Raw genomic sequence first — 20,462 nt, 5'->3', positions numbered from 1 at the left:
CACACCTGAACTTGAGGCAGCATCTGTGCCTGTCTTCCTCTGGGAAATAAAGGGCCACCAAGTGAGAATAACCAGGAAAATAGCCAGAGGAAGCCTACACTCCTACTAGGAGCTAAAAGTACCTTTGCACAGGTCTGGATCTGAAAGGAACACACCAATGGTTATTAAAAATAAGGGCAGTGCTTCTGGCTGAGGAAGCCATGCTCTGAAGCCTGGGAAGTCCCTGATGGAGCTGCTGCTGCTGCACACTGATCCCACTCTCACAGTCTCCCCGAGCCATCCGCTTGGTGCCATGGCCAAAGATGGGACACTAGGTGACAGGGATCTTGGGTTTGATCCATATGGACACCGCACACTGTTCTCTTTGTGTAGAAATTATTTTTTAATAATGGTGACTATAGAATTGACAAAAACACAGGTCACCCAGCAAGGCAGTGATGTAGCTTCCCTTAGAATTTAAAGCCACCAGTGCATAATTTCAAAGGGGCCACTGTGACTTTGCTAAATGGACAAGAAAATGTAAATCCCCACCCAGCCATACTTATGGAAGAGGCGCTGTCACAACTATCAAAATAATCACCTTAAAGGTGCTTTTTATGCCAGAGCCACCCGTGACTGAACTGATCCCCAGAGGATCACAGATCAACAACCAGCTGGCCCTAATGTAGCACAAATAGTGACTCAGCATTCACTCAATGTTCATCACTAACCAGGGAGGCTACTGGAGCAGATGGCCGGACTGTGCCTGCCTGCCACCACAGAATCATAGAATGGTTTGGGTTGGAAGGGACCTCAAAGATCATCTAGTTCCAACCCCCCTGCCATGGGCAGGGACACCTCCCACTAGACCAGGCTGCTCAAAGCCCCATCCAGCCTGGCCTTGAACCATCACTGGAAAGCTTTGAGAAGCTGGAGAGCTCTGCCAGAAGGCCACTGGTGAAGGAAGTCCTTCCATGTGTAATAATTACTGGGCCTCCCTCTCATCTGACCACCTGCCAGGTTAAACACAACACAGAAGTTAAAAACGCTCATTAAAAATTGAAAAACATGCAGAGTGAAAAGCAGTCTTCAAGTTACAATCCACACAGAGGGCAGAGCAGCCATTATTGTGCACTACGAACACTACCCACATTACAACGCAGACGCTGGAGCTAAAGGCGAGACCACCACACTAACCGCAGGAAGGTGGGGACAGACGGAAGCGTGCAGCTTCGCTGTTGAGAGAAAATCGGCAAGGTGATCCCTGCGAGCGGCCGCTGGGGCCGGCCCGGGAGCGGGGCCCCGGCGGCCCCTCAGGCGAGGCGAGGCGGGGCCCGAGCCGCCCTCCCTCACCGCGTCTTCCCGCTCGCCCGCCGCCGCCAGGCCGGGGAGCGGCGTTGCCTGGCAACGGGGCCCCGGCGGCGGGAGACGCGGAGGTGGGGGCCCCCGCGGCGGAAGGCCCTCGGTCCGGGCGAGGGTCGTGAGGTAAAAATGGTAAAAAAGAGCAACAAGGCCGGGGGCAGGGCGCTGGTGCGAGGCCAGGGGCAGCGGTGCGGTGAGGTGGCCCGGCTGGCAGGCAGGGCCCGAGGCGCTCTTCCTGCCCGGGGACAGCACTGTGAGGGGCTGTGGCGGTGACAGCAGTGCCACTCTGGTCACTCAGAGGTGGAAGGCGGTCAAGTGTCCTGATTGGGGAAGCGCACGGTTGGCTGTGGTAGCAGGAGGAACAACTGTGCACTGAACAGAGCAGTATGGTCATAAGCAGTGGCTCCTGTTTGCCACAGCCAGTGTTACAGGGTGTCACCTTGCCCTCTGCCAGCCTCCTCTCCCCTGCCAAGCCACAGCGCGCCACAGGTTTCCCTGCTGAGGAGTGATAAGGATGGTGAGGTTGCAGCGGAGCAGCTTCATCCCCAAATGGGTTGCTAACCTCATCCTTGCGCTCTGTATCACAGGCTTCCTTGTCTACGATAAACTTATCTGGCAGAACAGATCAATGGGGTTTATTGCAACGGCCATATTTTTTTCCTCAGTTCAGCTTGAAATTTGCGATTACCGCCATTCCATTCATTTTGAAGCTATTCTGTGTACGTTAAGGGCAGTCCACTGGGGGTGAGATGAGGCTGCCGGGCACGGTTGGTGGTTTATGGATCCAGAGTTAACTTCTGTGCCTGGAATACGTGTTAAACTGTCTCCAGTGGTAGGCCTAGGAGAAAACAAGTGAAACTGTAGGTTTCTCATCTGCTATCGGAGAGGCTGTTTCTGCTGAGAAATATTCAAGTTCTTGTACATGTCTGTTTGTAGAGCCACATGACTCTTGTAAAATCAGCTAAAGATGTTGGAGCATCTTATGGAAATGGATGGAGCATCTTTGGAAATCAATGGAGCATCATGATTTTTACAAGGTACGATTTCACATCTTTTAAAATATGGCAGAAGGGTGGGGCGAAATGGAGGAATAGATATATAAGCCCATTCCCCGCATAAAAATAATATATTCTTGTTTATATTCAGGGTTCTGGAAGGCAAGGTTAGTCTTTGGGATTGTTTTTAATTATATTGAAGTAAAAATGTGTTTGGGCATGCCAAACTTTTGTAGTCCATAATGAGTTTATTGCATATAATAATTATGGGCTTAGTAATTAAAACTTAAAAATTACTGCTATTTTATTTAATATAAATGATAAATCAAAGATTTCATTTTACTTTTTATAAGTTAAAACTAGGATGTGTCAGAAACATCAATCTTAAATTTTATATTATGGTAATTGTATGTTAGGCTTCAAGTATTGGAGATGCATGTGTATAAAAGACTTGACAAGTCAAAAACATTGGCTAAGAGCAGAATTTCTTTTAATTTAGTATAATATATATGTTTTAAAGTCATTTATAACAATAATTATTTACTTTTCTTTTTTCTTTTTAGGGCTGCTCCTCGAAACGAGAGACGATAGCAATTTCTGCAGTTGCTTTACAGGATCATATAATATGCTGTCATCAGCTCCAAGATCTTTCACTAGCAGATCCTTTTAAGTCAAGGACAAGGAATATCAAGAACATTTACAAACCTGTGAGCAAAGAAATGGTCAGAGCAGTAGTAGATACTGGACTAAGAAAAAAGAGCACTCGCCACAAAAACACAGAAGATGCAGAAACGGAGTATGTTCTTGATCCCAGTCCTCCACAGCTAACATTAGGTAAACCATTATATTCTGAATTGTAGATTTTTGTTTTTATGTAAAATAAACTAAAATGAAGAAGCTTTGTGTTCAATAAGATAATTTAATGCTAAACAGCATAAAATATTATTTTGGAATTTGTACAAATTCAGCAGTTTATGCCATCAGGTAAACACTCATTTAAACAATAGAATTGCCATCAGTGACTTGAAAGTGTCTTTTCTTATCTAAAATGTATTAAAAATATTATTCTTGTGACAACAAAGGTAAAAATTCAGAAGCTAGTGCATCTTCATGAAGAATTCTTCACGACGAGGTGGGAAGTCTTTTACACTTTTTAAATGTGTTTTTTATATTGACTGTCATAGCTTTCTTTACCGTATATTCTCAAGCAAACACCAGTGATTTAGATATTGTATTTATTTTGGGGAATGTTTTGATATTAAGATTTTTTAAGTCTATTTAAAATGGTTTGGTTTATTCCTTATTCAGTAAAGAGACATTTACTAGCACTGCGTTAAATGTATTCTTTGTTAATATATACCCACCTTTACTCAAAGTTAAAAAGGTTTGTTTTTACAATGGTCCTGAGGCTAAACCCGAGAAGAATTAACACCTGTAGTTAAATACCTTTTTCAAATTTAGAAGCAAACATGCAACAAGATAAAAGTCACAGATGTGAGGGCTTGGAATGATGCCTAGTGAGAAAACTCACTTTTAAATAGTATTATAATAATACAGTTTTACAGCAGCGACAGACAATATTGCTTAAAAAAACAAAGCCAGGGAGCATCTTATCAGACCAGGAGTCTAAATGTGCTTCCCGTCTATCGGTTTCGGTCTTGTATTTCCCTTTTCGAAATGTTTCTACAGTATTCTTGCCATGAACATCTTCTTGTCTCCATCCTTTAGTTGTCTTGATTAGGCTTTTCTTATCAACAATTTGCAGTTTTAAGCATAATAAACTTTCATCATCATTAATAATTGTTTTATTTACTCTTCTTCATACAAATGCCCTTAGGCCTCTCTGAAGATCATGTTGCCTTTGCTATAGTAACTGTCACAGTAGTCCCGGCTCTAAAGAGAACCATGTAAATCAATGAGGCTCCGTACAAGCACAGGCATCTGCCTCTTGGAATCAGCTGAAGGTTAAGAGGGTAACTTAAGATAATACACAACAAGTGAGTGTAACAAGTGATAGGACAAAGGTAGTAAGACATGGTGATTATTACTATGTTTACATGGTTATAGTTCTAAAGATAGGAGGGTTTTTTTCTCTGGTTCATTTTGAAGAGGAATTTGAAAGAAGAGAGAATAGTGGGGGGAAAAAAGAGCAGAGAGGTACTGGGGTTAGCGCAAATATAAATAATGAGTGATTATGGAAGCTGAAGGTTGTGGTGAAAAAATGCAGCCCAAGTGTGAGCATGTTCTCTGCAATTATAAGAAAGACAAAGTATTTTCTCTTTAAATCACAGCATTGACTGAAATGTCCCATATGAATGCTTGTGCAAGAGATTCGAAAGAATGTGCTGAAAGATTTTTTTAAATTGCAATTGTTTCTGGGTTTTGCTTATTAGTTTTTCACCTATAGTCTCACATTATTTTAAAATGCTTGTGTCAAGCTTTCTCTTCTTAATAAGAACTGTGGGGTTTAAAACTTACAGCTGTGAAACAAGTTTGAAAATGTAATTTAATGTAACTATTTCTCCTTGAGTTTGTGGGTAACTAAACAAAATCTCACAGGCCTCTATCATTAAATTTTTCTCAATAGAGACCTGAATACTAAAATCAAATAATAATAGTTTAGAGGTTAAGGTATGTAATTACTTCGCTACTGTTCATTTTAGGATAAATAACTCACTTGGTTGTAAATGGGTGTGTCAGTAAATGGGTTGGGCTTGTAAACAATGCATAAGGATGAAAGCTTGGATGTCTCGAGCTGTGATAAATGTAGGATTTAATTGCTTGTATTTATTCAAAGTGCTGTTTTGAGAATATCTTCATAGAGCCTTTTGCTTCAACCACGTGTCCTTGCATGTGTGTCCTGCTGCCAGTTTTCGTTCATCAACTATGTTGTACAAAATCTTTCCTTCTAAACACCTGTATAACCTGTCCCTCACAAATGTCCCATCTGGTTTATATTATTTAGAAGATAGGTTTTGCCGCCAATTTCTTCCTATTTGGCAGCTTTAATCATCCATTTGTGAAAGTTTTAAATAAGCATTTTCTTCTTACCCTGGGGGTATACAAAAGGCTTTCCACAAAGCCATCTTATTGTCTTCCTTAAAACAGTCTCTGACCACTGTGCTTGGAAGAAAATCAAGGGTAGGCATTTTTTGTTGTGATACTGCCTTTCATGCTGTGACTGGTTTGCTATCTTGTTCGCTCCCTGGGTATCGAGATTTTCTCATCATAAGGACCATCGCTTGTGTATATTGGTCTATCAGAACGGGATCTTGTTTCCTTACTCAGTCACTGATGCTTTTGGGTACTACTGTCAGATGAAACTTGATATGTGTTTTTATGGAAACTTTTGTCATGTATTTTATAATTTGAGTCGTCTTTTGTAGCAGGAACACTGTTCTGTGCAAAATATGCTCTTCAAGAGTTGAATGGTCAAGAGGGAAAGCACTCCTGGATAGGAAAACTTCCTTGTCACTCAGCTACCAATTTCAGCAATTCATGCATAAGCTTTAAGCAAAATATATGTTCTAAACTAGTTTTTAGACTCTAAAAAGTTTGCAGGATCCTTCATATTTCTCTTAAACCTCAAATTATTTTTCACCACCAGGAGCACCAGATAAAAGCATTTTACTGCACCAAAATCAATAGACAATGCTATTTTATGTTAATACAGTGTGTATTTTACATTCTGAAATTATGATGCCGTAAATACATACATACGTGCTTTGCTGCTTGACATGGAGTGGTTTGAATTCTAGCCCGTAGCCTGCAGGCAGAGCTGTGAGCTCCACACATGTGGAGGTGCCGTATTTGCATCTGGGTATGAGTTGTCCAGGAATTAAAACATCGTGCCTCTAACACAATTCATCTGTGACCACCGGTGTAATCTACAGCATTCATTGCTCCAAATTTTCTTTTGCTACATAGGTTTACATGCATTGCTTACCTTTGACTTGATACCTTTACAAGGGTAACAAAAGTAAGAAGGTGGGGTGTATGTGAACCAAACCATATGTAGAGAAAGCACTTTCCATGTTGTTCCAAAAGCATAAACTGACCCAGCTTGAAATCTCGAAGCCATCTTGTTGTTCTAAGATACGGAATCAAATTGATTTATGTTTGAAGGATGTCATGACCTCACGAGGAAGTAGGTTAGGCAGGTAGTTCAACTAAAGGGAAGTATTTCTTATAATTCCTTTAGTACATCACAAAAGCTCTTTAAGAAGATCAAAGACAGTATTGTGCAAATTTTAAATGACTAACGATATACATCTGTAGATGGATGACCTCAGGAGCGGAATTTTTGTCTCAAAAATGAACAAATCCTATCCTAGAATAATCAGATATTTGAGCAAGGGGATCACCAAAACCCCCTTCTTTCTTTGGTTTGTTAGGATTCCTTTTCTCTTCATAACTAACTAGTATAATGGGTTTGGACACACAGTCTGTCTGATGGGGGTTTTGAAAGCTTACACAGAACAAATAAGGGCTGCTTATTAATGTCCGGTTTATAAAAAGATTTTGGTCTGAATGAAAGAGTTGACCCTTTCCTTCCCATTTAGAACTAAAACTCATCTAGGTGTCATCAGCTTGCATTCCAACTATTGCATGTCCCTCCTTTCATTTTAGCAAATACCGTTGAGGCCTTGTCATGGACTCACGTTATTGGCTTATTACATATACCTTGGACATTCCTCCATTGGCTTTGGTCAGTCCATACAAGCTGCTTCCTCTGGTCTTCAAAGATGACAAAGATCCAGTCTTTGCTGTACCTATTAGCATCTTTTTTTACTACTGAGATACTGACACTGGACTTTATCTGCCATATGTGGGGACGAGGGTAAATATTGTATGTATTTTCGCTGATTCCTTTTTTGAGAAGACAGAGGTTTCACATGGACATGCAGCAAGACCATCACTGGTGTCTTGTGACCATCTCTTTGTTTCTTTATGCTTTTTATTTCTCTTGTATCTCTCACAGTCTCAATACGCTTCAGCATTTCACACCAGCAACAGTTTTTTATTATACCATTTTGTTTATTTTTATTTTTGAGAATACAAAAAAGTGATGTTGAAGAAACTTTCAGAAATTAATTCTAACGGAGATTGTGGTTGTACAAACAAAATTACGTTACTGTGTATTGTTGATTGTGTAGTTAATATTCCCCATTGTAATGGCTGTGGAAAGGTATCAAAATAAATTCAAATTACTCAGCAAATAAAAGTTTACATTTAAAAATTTCCTGTATATTCTGTATATTAAAGAGGTTCTGACAATTACTAATAGCTAACTAATAGTAAGAAGTATGTTGCCTGCCAGTGGTTTGTCTGATGATAGATTTATATGAAGTATCTGTATAAAGTATTTTTAAATAAGTGCCTCATCGATTAATTTCACATGAAGAAAATGCATTATCTACATCTGCCAATAGGTATTATTAAGTGATTTGTTGTTGTTGTTGTCTACAGCTCAGAAATTAGGCCTAGTTGAGCCTCCTTCCTTGCCACTTACTGCTGAAGAATGGGGAAGAATAAAGCAGAGATCCATACAGCATGGAGACTCCATGCAGCCTTGTGCAATATGCAGGGAAGAATTTGCGCTTCAGCCTCAGGTACACGTATAACTGTATAATTGTGGGGACTACACAATCGTATTTAAAAATTTTTTTCCAGAGTTACGGCTAGGAAGAAAGGAAAGACATTATTCTACTTTAAGACAGCATTTAGCATTTAATAGCTGGACCCAGCTATCAGTAGTGAACTCTGAAAGTATTTTGGACGTGATGTGGTAGAGAAAGGTTGGTAACGTTTGTTCACTTCTGAAGTTAAAAGCAGGTATAGGCTATTTTTTGCTTCATTTAAACTCCTGTTAGATACAATCCTAGCCTTGATTCATCAGAATGGTAAATATTCACTAATTATAAAATTTAAGATATATTTTGTTTTCTCACAAGTTTTGTTACTTTGAAGTTTAGTTCAATAGTTATTTCTGTTTGGAAAATGGAAGTAGGTGTGCTCCTAATACCAGTCAGTTGCTTCCTTAGGTTATCAGAAGAAATGCTTACATTTTACCTTGATGGCTTTATTCAATGCATGTTTGTAGCATAAGCATAAATACATCATGCTTTATTAGATTCTGTCATCTTAAAAATGTTAAGCAAAAGGGACAAGGGACTGATTGAAAAGAGGGCTGCTTCAGAGAAGTGATGATGGTAATTACAAGAATTATCCCACCTGCTTGCAAGTTTCTTTCCACATTGCATTTTATGGGTTTTTTTTCTGCCTGTTCCCTTTTTAATTTTTCTTGAAGACTTTTTACAGCCAAGTTTGTAATGTGAATTGAGGTCTTTCAATAACCTTACGTACAGGGCTTTTGCTTCCTTTTACAGCAACAGTAACTGAAGGTGTACAATTGTCCACAGACAGGTGGGATGGATCTGGCAAAAGACCATTCTGCCAATTTCTGGCTACCCTGAAAGTCTAAAGCTTGACAAGAGAGAGCAAAAGACAGCACTCATTAAGAAGGTTACTTTAGATTTGGCACAAAAAGGGAAATGCCTCTGGAATTCTTTTTGTCCTCGGTGTTTCGTTAGCTTTCCTCCCTCAAGGGAAAAAAGCCACTGTATCTGAAAGCTTTCCCTTCAGCTGGCTGCTAGCCATTAATCCTTTTGTGTTTGCCAGCTCAATAGTGCACACTACTTGTTCTGGTTTTCACTCCTTTCCCAGTTTTTCCTTCCTCTAAGAGCCAACTGCCTTTTTTGTCCAACTCTATATCTTTTGTCAGGGTGGAGATCATCAGCATTTGGTGGGAATTTAGGTCAGATAAAGGTGAAGTTTTCTTGTAGCCTGTGAACATGCTTTCTCTTTTCTTTTTTGGTTGGTTTTTTTTTTTTTTGTATGTGTGAAATGCTGCATTTGATGTATATCACTTCTTGAAATTTAACGTCTCTGTGGGGAAAAGGGACAAAAGTGAATCAGCTTTCATTTTAAGTACTTGTTTTATAATCTTTTCCTCCAGTCAATAGCAGTTGGCATTTCTCGCTTTCTGCCATTCCATGTGTTTTTAATTCAAAATTCACATTCATTTAAGATGTAATATATTAAGTAATTTCTATAGAAGACTAGTTTTATTTTCACCAGAAAAACCGCAGTAGTAACAAAAAGAAAATAATGACCTTTCAGGCAGTCAGAATTTTTCTTGTCAGCATTTTTTACTTTTCAGCTTTTAGAACGGTTTGAAGTCAGGTTGGTTTTGTTGGTTTTTCCCTTTGAAAAACAGGTGCTGCTTTCATGTTCCCATGTATTCCATAAAGTGAGTACATTTTTATATAACTATTCAAGCACGTAATACATGAGTATTTTAATTAAACTACTTAAGTGAGTAGCTTAATGAATTAAGTGTAATCATCTTGAAAAGTAATTTTGATTCCAGATTTTTATGGTAAGAAATGTAATTTAAGACTATTTTATGATGAGGCACTTTATTGCATTTTATTACCTTTATTAAAACCAAAACCGTAGTTTGTTACTGAGCTATACATTTGTATACTAAGCAGGAATAGTTTAATTCATGACATTTCATGCAACTATATGGAGATCTACAAAATTCTCTTAACACTTTACTTATAAAATGTGCATCTTTTATAGTGTTCACGGATTGATGAATAAACTGGTTTTACATTCTGTAATCTATCCTGTTTTATCTGTTCCAATGATATGAAATATATTGTAAGTGATTGCAGTTATTTTTTCAGGCATGTCTGAAAGCCTTTGAAAAATTTACAGGTAAAAAATCTTGTCCGATGTGTAGAAAGGAGCAGTATCACACCAGAGTAATACATGATGGGGCACGCTTGTTTAAAATAAAGTGTGCTACTAGGTAAGCCTTACTCCTTCTACAGGTGTTGTCACTGGACAATATTTATTTCTAAGTAATGTTCTAAATGTGGTAAAACTTTAATATAATAAGAAACTAGACAGAACGAATGCACTACAAAAGTCAATGTTTAAAAAATGCATAAAATGATTGTTTCATATAAATAGTAAAATTATATAAATTTGAGTTTCCTCTTCTTGAGCAAAATTGTGTCTTACAGAATTCAAGCTTCCTGGAGGGGATATATTGTTAGGAAATGGTATAAAAACTTGAGAAGAACAGTGCCTCCTAAAGATAGCAAGTTAAGAAAGCAATTCTTTGAGGAAAAGGTATGTTCATTTGCTTCTTTGGTCTGATTCGGCTCCCTTAAATCAAAACTCCTAAATATCAGCTCTCTACTTTTTCATTTAGTCCTTCTTATTCATTTCAAACAGGCAGCAGTGGAGGCATAGGCCAACAATAGTGGGCTTTTTGTGAGGCTCTGTATTTCCCATCTCTTTTTGATAAATCACAGTAATCTGTTTTCCTATAGAATTATACGAAGAGGGTATAGTAAGGGGAGAAACAAATAAATCCATAAACAATCATAATTTCTTTTCACTGTCATTATTCCCTCACTGGATGCTGAACTGGATAGTTCCATGCCATAACTTTGCCCTTCTCTAACTTCTGCTCAGATGCAAATCAGACTGTAGTAAATTAGGGTCCTGACCCAATACAAACGAGGCCAAATCAGGTGCAATGACCCTGCCAGCCTTTAAGCACTCAGCTGCTGCAGAGTCCCTGTGCAATCCTCAAATTCTCCTTTGCCGACTTCCAGTTTTCCCGTGGTTTAGTAACGCCTAGCCCAGCTCAGCTTTTCAGTAACAAAAACTGCTCTGACACATCCTTGGCAATTACCAAACCGTCCCTCATGGAGCGGGAGATGCCATCTCCCAGTCCAGATTACCAAACAGCCTGGTTAACAGAGATTAACGAAGCCACCCAGGGCAGCCATTTAAATGTAGCTAATGCGTGCAACTAGGAAGATACACTGACCCCAAGTTGCAAGCTAAATCACTGCTAGGTTTAAAACAATACTTAAATCAGTTGTTTGGTTTTTGTGTTTTTTTGTGTTTTTTTTTTTTTTAAATCACTGCTTTAGTTAAAACAGAAGAGTTCTTGCCAGAAAAAGGCTTGTTATTGTCTGTCATTATTTCTCATGCTTACTTGGTTGTATCCTGTTGGAGAAGAGCTTTGGAGGCAAAGACCCCCTCTTGCTGTATTATGCCTTTATGTATGATAGTAAGATCAGTACCCTAGTGGGATCTGTCAGACTGTTGCAACAAAACTGGTACCAGTGTTCTGCTTGTGTGGTAACAGTGGCAGGCGGGAGAGGGGAAACACTGTTCCCAGCCTTAACACTGAGACAGCTTTGCTGGTTGCTATGCTACCTTTGCAATCAATGCAAAGTCCTTCCCTGTAACAGAGAAAATGAATATGGAGGTAACTGAAGAAGGCTAATGTTACAGTCGAAAGTGCTCAAACACTTAAGTTTGGAAGAAGTGAATCCTTCAGTGGACTGTGACTGTCCTCGAGTAGCACGATGAGAACAGACAACAGAAACACTTAGAGTTTTCTGCATGGAAGACTGGGGAAACAGTTGGGTGCTTATTTCCCAATAAGGTTGTCGATTTTCTGTGGGCTTATAGCCATGCTTAGCTATAAACAGGGTCTCAGTAAAGGGAAGTTGAGGAAGGCCTCTAAATACACTGGAAGTTGCAGCTGAGTGTCATTTGTTAAAGTTCCTCTCACTGGACTTCAGATGGCTCCAGTACAGCAGTCTACCAAGCTACCTACAATGCTAAGTGAGCTTTTAGGGCCCTATCTTAGATACCTGTTTTACAGAGAAACAGCCTGATAGACTGCCCACACCTCATCACATGATTATAAGCCATGAGAAGGTCTTCATTTAGCATAGTTTCCATATATAGTCCACAGCATTAGGAAATCATTCTCATATGTAACGCTTCAGGATTTTGCAGGGAACAAAATGGGCTCTAATTTTTCACATTCTATTAAGAACAAATTTATAAAGTCTTCTCATATGGATCAGCCAGGTTTAAATGAATTCAGTACCAATTGTGATTAAAGGATATATACTTATTTTTCTTACCGGCTTTCAAGTGGGAATTACAGATGAGTTTTCCTGCTGTTTGCTCTTATACTTTTAAGTGTTGGTTAATGAAAACACTGAAGAAATTTTTCACAAGGAGCTATCCATTTCCAGATGCTAAAAAGCTTTTCTAAAATAAATTTTGCCTCTCAGGCTTGTGCTGTGCTTTCAAAATGTCACTCCCTACACATTAGCATAATCAAATGGCATCACAATTGGGAGGGGAAAAAAAAAAAGAAAAAGTAATTTTTAATAACCCTACCTCCACTGGAAGGATCATAAACCTTAAACATCAAGTTGCATATGCTTAAATAAATATCACAAAATAAAAAATAACATCTGAAATATTAGTATTAGGAAGGACACATATTACTTGTTTCAGGGTGCTACAGTAGCCCTTATTACACCTATCATTAAAATTTTTAATAATATAGATCAAAGGAGATAAGGCAGGTCACGGAAAGCAGAGTAGACTACTTTTTAGCACTACTATACACAGAAAGCAGAGTGTTGCTTCAGCATGTTAGGTAGTGAATTTCTTTGATCTTACCTATAAATGTCACTTCTGTATGTCATTTAATTGTGGTATAGTCTTTTATTGGTGCAATTAAATCTTTTCAAATGCATTACATTATCTCCAGCTTTGCTAAAAATCTTGCCATTGTTTGGGAAGCAAGGTAAGTCATTGTGAAATGATGTAGTTGACTTTAGTTTCTTCCTTCCGCCTCCGCGTGATTTCTCCCAAAGATTTTAATTTAAATCTCACCAAACAGTATAATGGTCCTGGAATTTGTTTAGTCCTTTGACTTCCTTTATCACATGGAGATGGTAAACATTCTGTTGCTAACTTGAAGTGGCTCCAAGCAGCAAAACCAGGATATTAAACCAGTAAAAGCTTATCAACTGATTCATTGATATGCTGTAAATTCCAGCCTTTTCATTTTACTTTTGAGGGTTGCCATAAGTCAACACATTAGTAAGCAATTTGCTGACATTGGATCACTTAAAAAGGCTTCCCTGTGGACAAAGTTCACCTTGGTGCTTTGTTTCATCATTTTATTTTATCATAGTCTTGTGCTGCTGTACAGATGAGTGATGTAGTTTTGCATACCAATAGGGAATTTCAAATAGTCAGTCTGTGCCATTCTATTCAAGTTTTAAGAACTCACAGACATAAAATGTAGAGGTTTGGTGTTTTCAGAAATAAATTCAATTAATCAGTTTCGGTTGTTCTAAGGGGAAAAAAGGTTATTCATAAAGGTTATGCATTAAAACAAAGCAGAATTTAAATTTAAATTGTAGAACGTATAACTAACGAATTATACAAAATGCTTATTTCCTTTCTGTTCACATTTATAGTTCAAACTTATTTGCCAGTTAGCAAAAATTTGGGGTTAAATTTCAGTTACACTTTTTTTTTCTTCCCAACCTTAGCCATTATTTGCTGATTGATGGATATGGGTTGGGTCAGGTCATACTGCAGAAAATACGGGAGTAGCTCAAAGCAGATAGTATCTTAGCAGCAGGGGAACTTAATAGATTCTCTTGTCAGGCAGGAGAAGAGTTTTCCTCTCTTACAGTTTCTGCTCAAGAAGGCTCGTGAGAGGACTTTTAGGATCACTTAGTGAAATGGGGAAGAGAAGCACAAGTGCAAGCTCAGGGAGGAAGCAGAGACAGGGCTTCTCCCTGCCAAGGGAGAAAGGAACAAGCAGCGCAGGCAGAGAGAGAAGGGGGGCACTGCTGGCTCAGTGCAGCCCCAGCCCCTCTCAGCCCCCTGCTTTCAGCTCCGTGGGCTGGTTAGCTTTCGCAGCAGTCACAAGGACAGGCCGAGTCCTGGAACTGGCCACATGCTGGCTGTGTTGCTCTCACATTCACAGACACTGGATAATGGCAGAGTTAAAACGTAGTTGCGTCTCCTCAAGTTTTGGGTCCCAAGAGCCTATTAGAAAGCATCGTCATGGCTGCTCTGGCTTTCTGTTACATCCCCCATTCTTACGGAAACAGTTCAGGTCTGTTTGAGTTTGATCCCAATATAAATGAAGACCGAGCATAAATCAGGACCAAAAGTTTTCTCAAATGGATCAACCTTTACTTGATGTTGAACAGAAACTGTGAATTCGATAAGGTTTAGGTGTAATCCTACCCTGTTCTTCCTGAAGTCAATTTTAAAATGAAATCACTAAGAGCAGTTAAAATTGCAATGTGGAATAGCATTTCTAGAACATTGGTAACAACAGTTCAGATAAAACTTACTTGCTTAATTAAATACATAATCACATTAAAATATTAAAGACATAACCTGATTAAAGTGTAGTGCATTAGTATTTCACGTCTCATTCAGGAAGCCCATAGTGTCATGGTTTGGGATTGTTTGGAGACCACAAAGTGTAAATATTGAAGGAGGCCTGCGGTGGGATTCTTGTTTGTCTGTTTTCTGTTTTACACATACCATTGAAGGTCAGTGTGCACCTTTGCGTGGCACAGAATCGGGTTTTCTTTCTTTTCAGTGAAGAGTCATGAGGGCAGCACAAGATTACCCATCTGCTTGTTGCTGGACATGGAATTCTCTCACAGAGTACAGAAGGGGCTGCTGCTTTTCCCAGCACGTTGTGGTTTAAATACACACGCTATACAACGGGTTTTGTGGGATTATTTTTTTCCTTTTTTTAAGTTACATTACATTGATACATCAGCATTAACTAACAAGGTAACTAAATCTGATTTGTACTGACAGATGGATACATCCTTTCAATATACTGTTGTGTTAAGGATCATTTGGAAATACATTAAGTCATAATTTGTCTCAATTAGCAGTGAATCAGACCATAAAATAAAAAGAAATACACAGGATAGAATCTAATGTCAAGAAGCAAACAGCTTGCCCTACTTGATGGTTTTCACCATTTCCCTTAACTAGACACTTCTAATGTTTCTCTCTAAAGTCTTTATTGAGAAACTTCATAGGTTCCACTGGAAGCCACTTTCATATGTGCATATTATGTGGACTTTTTTTTTTTTAAATTAACTGATGATTTTTTTCATAGTTTTAGAAAGCAACTTAGGAAATTCAAAGTTTAATGAAATCTTAGAACATTAAGTGAGCTTTTCAGATAGCGTTTGGGGGGGTTTTGGGCTCTTGATTCCTTTGGGTCTGGAAGAGTTCACTTTGAATATTCTGATATATGCTATGAGGGGTCACTTCAGCAGTTGTAAGGGAACACATCCCAGTAGAGAAAATCTACCAAAAAAAAAAAATGTTAAATGAAACAACAGGGAAGTGTTGAGGTACCATAAGGCTGTCTGACCTTGACAACAACCCTTCTGCCACCTCACCTCCCACTTCCCATCCCATCCTCCCTCTTTTCCTATCAAGTTCTCACTCCCAGGAAATGCATGGAGAGGAAGGCTCACGCTGCATGGTTGAAATGGTCCTGAAAACTGCTGAAGGCATTTACAAGCAGAGTCACAAAAGTCAAGTCTAAGACTTGTGTGGCTCCTGAAGGAACTTTCAGATATCGTGGTAGCAATGAGAGAAAGTGGCCACAGTGAGCGGGGACAGCACTCAAGGAGATGATTAAGTTCAAGAATAGCATTCACTGCTTTTAGGTATTTATTTTGCTGAGCACTGACAGGAACATCTTCAGACACAATGAACAGAATGCTTATGCCTACGTGCAATATGCAGAAACATATTTAAGTCTATGCCAAGGACAAGACCTAAGACGACGCTTCTCTCATTGCTTATCATGTCTTTAATTAACCCCACAGCGGATGCTGTGTTTTCCCATCAAGTAACCAACGCTCAGCCGAGTTCTACGCTTCAGTCTCTAACACTCTGTGCTGCACCCATACGGGTTGAGAACAGCACCTCTGTCTTGGGAAAGTTCAGTGATGAAAGTCCTGTGTTTTCTCTGAAAAATAGTGGTCCATCTGGGACCTGATGCTTTTAACTCTAAGTCAGGTCTGGACACCCGCTGAAACTGGAACAAGATTCCATAGACCATGCAACTTGTCCAGTTGCTCACCATTCATCCACACATGGACTACCTGTAAATAACTCCAAATCTAACAGCCATCGATGTTCTTTTCAGGTTCAGCAGATCAGCAATCGCCTGTTGAGTTCTTACGACATCAACCTAGATGAATTTTTTTCTGAGATAGATTCTTCTATAGCCGCAAGTCGAGATGTGTTCCAGCAGTTGGAAGGAAAACAAATATTAATAAGTGAAACTGACTGGGAGAAGATCCAGATGCAGGTTAGTTGGCACTTTTTTTTTTTTTTAAGTATTTTTGCATTTATGAGCTCTTTTATGCTCTTTGGAGGGATGGCAGTCTTTTCAGCACAATTGAGCATTTCCTGTTTTCTGACGTTTTCGTCTATCTCTTCTAAATCAAAAACATTAAAAACTTTTTACAGTTCAGGGACTTACCTCAGCAGCAGCTCTCTGCTACTCAAAGAGCCCAAAGACGCTGTAGACAAAACTGAGAATCAGAGTGTTAATTGTTTCTCAAAACACATTACAGTCATAAAATTTGAAGATGTGAATTAGCATATTGCTGCTATACTTACCTTCCATTGTTTCACTACAAGTTTGTTTGTTTTTACTCAGGCATTTCGGCAAGAGATATTTGACTGTCCAATCTGTATCATGCCACTCAGTCCTACGGTTCATCCTGCCCATCTCTCTTCTGGTAACAGCGATCAGTTTTCACGACAGGTTGTTCTGCTTTCTTGTTCACATTTGTTTCATCATCCCTGTCTTCAAGCATTTGAAGAGTTTTCCTTGGGAGAGCGACATGTTTGTCCTTTATGTCGCTCATATTATCAAAAGAAAATCCTCAAATGTTGATGCCTACAGCTCATAATGAACTACCTCCTAGATGGTAGCTGACAACACCTGTAGTTCTTCAGAGACTTTTCAAGCTGTATCTTCCAAGAATAAATGATTTTGTACGGACAATGGTACTCACCTTGTATTTAGAGAAATAAGAGTTAGAAGGGTGCTGTTGCTTCATCTTTATATTCAGTTTCATCTTTGGTTTTCCAGCATTTTTATTCTTCCTCCCTCGGTCACTCCCACCTTCCTCCATTTGCATTTCCCTTTCCCAGAGATGAGCCGCAGTTGTTCCAGGCCTTGTGCTCAATTCAGCAATACCCCACTGGTATCTCTCACGCGGTTTTTACACCCCATTTGTTGCAACACATGTTCCCCTCACAAGGACTGCCATGGCTGCAACTGGTTGTTGTAGCAAGAAACACTTTTTTTTTTTTTTTTTTTTTTCCTTCAGCCACGTTTACTAACTCGAACCCTGGCTGCTGCTTCTGCTTGAACGACTCAGACCAACTCCAGAGTGCTGTAGGTAGATAAAAGTAGCCCTCAAAGATGCAGGATTGTTTTAGAACTTCAGAGAACCATGCAACCAGTAAGTACCGGACACTTCAAGAGAAATAAAAACACAATTATGACTTTTCAGCTCTGCAGTGCTGGAACTAAATCAGGTCACCACAGATCACACATAAGAAAAGTAGGAGCACATAAAAACAGAAGTCAGAAGCTAAAGCAAAATGAAGTAGCAACGTACCAAGGTAACACGAAAATTCATTTTGCATAAAAAGGCAATATCTGATTAACTACGCAAATGATAGAGAACTTACAAATAATACGACAGGATCAAATTATGTCACACATCAAGTGAGGTGGTCACCACAGTACCGGCTGTGTGGCTTTGCAGTCTTCAGCTGAAGTGGGAAAGGCTGTACTACGGAACCATTCGAGAAAAAGTCTTTTACAGATCAGTTGCCAATCGACTCTGCTTTTAGGCAGCCAGAAGGCTGTCTGCTGGGCTCCCTCTAGGAACTTGTGGAGAACGTGTCACACTCCAAAGGGCCAGGAACTGATAAACCTGTCTTGAAACTGGGGAGGAGGGAAGAAATCCCGTGGAGCTGCAGACATTAGTTTCACTTCATTTACCAGAAAAAAAAAACCAAACCTGGTACAAACTACTTAAAAAGAACTGGTATTTGACATGGGATATGCCAAGAAGAGAATCACATCAAGCCAACTGAGTTCCAGCTCAAGCTGTAAAGCTCAAGCTGGAGGTTTCTGTGTCCAGTTCTGAGCCCTGCATTTCTAGAAACACAGGAGGGTCCCCACAGGCAGCAGAGGGTGACGCGAGGCCTGTGTGCAACAGCAGAGGGAATCGGGGGTCACTTCTAACACAGGAGCTGAAGGGAAATGTAACCTCTCAGGTGTGGGAAGAGCTGATGCAAGCAGAAAGGCTTGTCTCACTACAGACGCTTGAGAACAAAATTAAAGCTTGAAGTGTGGCAAGGGCCGCTCACATTTGACATTTAGGAAACCTCGGACAATTAAACAGTGGAACATACAGCAGGGAGCCCCGGCCAGGCTGGTTAAATACCGGGAATAACGTATCTGTGTTTGATACTCGGCAGGTCCCTTCCAGCCACATGATTCTTGAACTTCAAAAATGGCCTAAAATCTCCCGTGAAATGGAAAGTCTGAAGCTGGTTAAGTTTCAAATCGTTTAGGAATCAGAGTGGTCAGGTTTTTAATACAGAAAATTTGCCCTTCAGTCAAACTATTAAGCTATTGAAAATTAAGCTAATGAAAACATATTACATAATCCGCATAATCTTCTGTAAACCAACCCTACTCCCCTAAAGTAGAGGGTTCAAATTAATTGTGCACCCGTCTTAAACAGAGGGCTGTAACGCCTCCGAACATACAGGAGTCTCCATCACATACCACACACCACGTATTTTAAAGACCTGACCATTTGAGAATCTCAAAAGCACGTTAAACTGGGGGGAGGAAAGAAGAAGAGAGAGGAATACCACTATTCACACCAACTATTGACAGGATAATTTAGAGTACCTCAGAGATTTTTTTCTTCCATTGCTTAAAATAAAATGTAAAAAAAAAAAAGCATAACTCCACTATGAATCACACTTTAACTTTATTGAAAACACAGTAAAAAAAAAATGTTCCTACAAAACATTCTGTGTAACATTTCAAACAAACAAAAAAAACCACATTACCACTGCTTTTCACAAAAAATTCAACCTGACTAAGGCGGCAAGTGTTTTCATTGAGTTTTGTAGCACAGCAAAGTATCCACAGCTGAGAGCATTATAAAACATATTTCTGGATGACCGAAAAATAAACGGGGAAGGGTTTGGTGGGGAGAAGGTGTGTACACAGAAATAACGCTAAAAGCGTAGTTTTTCAGCTCCACGATACAGCCGTGTGAAAGAAACCCCAGGTGCTCAAGACCGTAGAGTTTACGGAGCCCTAAGCACAAACCGGACACGAGGGGACACTGATTCCAGTTAACATCCCTCAGCCTCACACGCCCTTCAGATTGTGCGTAATTTATTTATTTTTTTTTTGTGAATGGAAATCTGAACCAGTAACACTGCAGTGAAAAACCTGGAAGTCCGTGACAGAAGCTGTCTGCTGCCATTGTCACAGCGCCGGCAGCCACAACATCCACAGAAACATAGAAACCTGTGGTTTTACGGTCGCATCACCCAGGTCCACGCGAAGCTGATCCCACCCGACGAGAGGCCAGCAGCACTCTGACAACATTCTCTGTCTCCTCAGCGGGAATTTCAGCGCCAAAGCTTCATGAAGATGAGAGCAATGTGCATTTTCTGTTTAGGTAATGCAGGGTTGGGTCCCTAATCCCACAAGGAAATCCAGCCTTTTTTTTTTTTGTGTACATGTCTCATAGACTTTAAGATTTCAAATCCATGACCCAAATGTATCTTCATTTTCTATCCATTTGTTTTTAAAGCAATAGAAGTCAGGCCAAATAAGACAAATACTCTGACACCTACTTAAAAAAAAAAAAAAAAGTGGCCCAACTTGGTTTTGTTATATAAAACCCGGGAGGAGAAAGTTACTTGCTTACTTGCACTGAATTTTGTGAGTCTATTTTGGGCCAGAGTGGGAAAACAGAAGTCATGCACCAGTTAATTTTCTCCTTAAGCATTTAAACACATCCATCGTATTCACAATACAGGAACCGCCATCACCCCGCGTTTCTGAACGGTCATTTTACATGGAGAGAG

At 39.6% G+C, this 20,462-nt stretch overlaps 1 protein-coding gene across 1 annotated transcript; it reads left to right on the top strand.

The window, feature by feature from the left end:
• Positions 1–2,354: 2,354 nt before the first annotated feature.
• RNF32 (ring finger protein 32) lies at positions 2,355–17,217 on the top strand. The gene is made up of 8 exons (XM_054192089.1): positions 2,355–2,378; positions 2,900–3,170; positions 7,806–7,948; positions 9,616–9,648; positions 10,091–10,215; positions 10,433–10,541; positions 16,459–16,623; positions 16,978–17,217. The coding sequence occupies exons 1-8, from the start codon at positions 2,355–2,357 to the stop codon at positions 17,215–17,217; spliced, it is 1,110 nt and encodes a 369-aa protein (XP_054048064.1).
• The last annotated feature ends 3,245 nt before the right edge of the window (positions 17,218–20,462 follow it).

This window comes from Rissa tridactyla, chromosome 2 (assembly GCF_028500815.1).
Source record: "Rissa tridactyla isolate bRisTri1 chromosome 2, bRisTri1.patW.cur.20221130, whole genome shotgun sequence".
Lineage (NCBI taxonomy): Eukaryota > Metazoa > Chordata > Aves > Charadriiformes > Laridae > Rissa > Rissa tridactyla.
The sequence above is the reverse complement of the archived record's forward strand: the minus strand, read 5'-3'. Positions and strand labels throughout refer to the sequence as shown.